Here is a 623-nt window from a genome sequence, read left to right on the forward strand (position 1 = left end):
CTCTCTCTCTCTCTCTCTCTCTCTCTCTTTCTCTTTCTCAACTACACTCACCTAGGCCACATATTGAGTCATTCCATCAGCGTGACAGGTGGTTAATCTCGTAGGCCTTTTTCCACCTCCTCCTCTTCTTCTCCTTATTCTTCAGACCACACGCACAAACACAGAATGAAACAACTTTCTATCTCTTTCTCTTTTCGACACCTCGACCGGCTCCGAAGGATATAAATAACGAATGGCAATTGTGGCAATACCACAACAAACTAATACGAGAAACCAATGAGAGATAAAGATAGATAAAGGACCATATGTAATAGTTAAGTATCGAGAAAATGTGAATATTGAAAAGCGACGGTGGCGACGCTGATATCCAAGGTCGGACCTTGTCTATAAGAGAGGTCAATCTTTCCTAGTCCTTAACGTACACCGATTAGCCTCGATTCTCGACCTTTTCTGGGACGATCGAATCGATCGGCGAATTGAAGTTCAAGGACTCGCGGAAGGACTCCTAGTCCGTGTCCAATCCGTTCCACGGTTCGCCACTCACTGACAACGGCTTCTCTTTCGTCACTCTTGCCTTCCTTTCTTTCTTTATTTTCCTTTATCCCTCTCCTCTTCTTCCTCTC

At 44.6% G+C, this 623-nt stretch overlaps 1 protein-coding gene across 2 annotated transcripts in view; it reads right to left on the reverse strand.

The window, feature by feature from the left end:
- The window catches only part of LOC122633619 (collagen alpha-1(XVIII) chain), a 210,243-nt gene extending 209,620 nt beyond the window's left edge, over positions 1-623 (reverse strand). Inside the window, exon 1 of one of the 2 annotated variants that reach the window (XM_043821724.1) lies at positions 52-623. In XM_043821724.1, the coding sequence (XP_043677659.1) occupies positions 52-62 (11 nt within the window). In that variant the 5' untranslated portion in view covers positions 63-623. The remainder of the gene's footprint in view (positions 1-51) is intronic. The other variant, XM_043821712.1, reaches the window with a different exon arrangement.

The sequence above is a fragment of the Vespula pensylvanica genome, chromosome 1, assembly GCF_014466175.1.
Source record: "Vespula pensylvanica isolate Volc-1 chromosome 1, ASM1446617v1, whole genome shotgun sequence".
NCBI lineage: Eukaryota > Metazoa > Arthropoda > Insecta > Hymenoptera > Vespidae > Vespula > Vespula pensylvanica.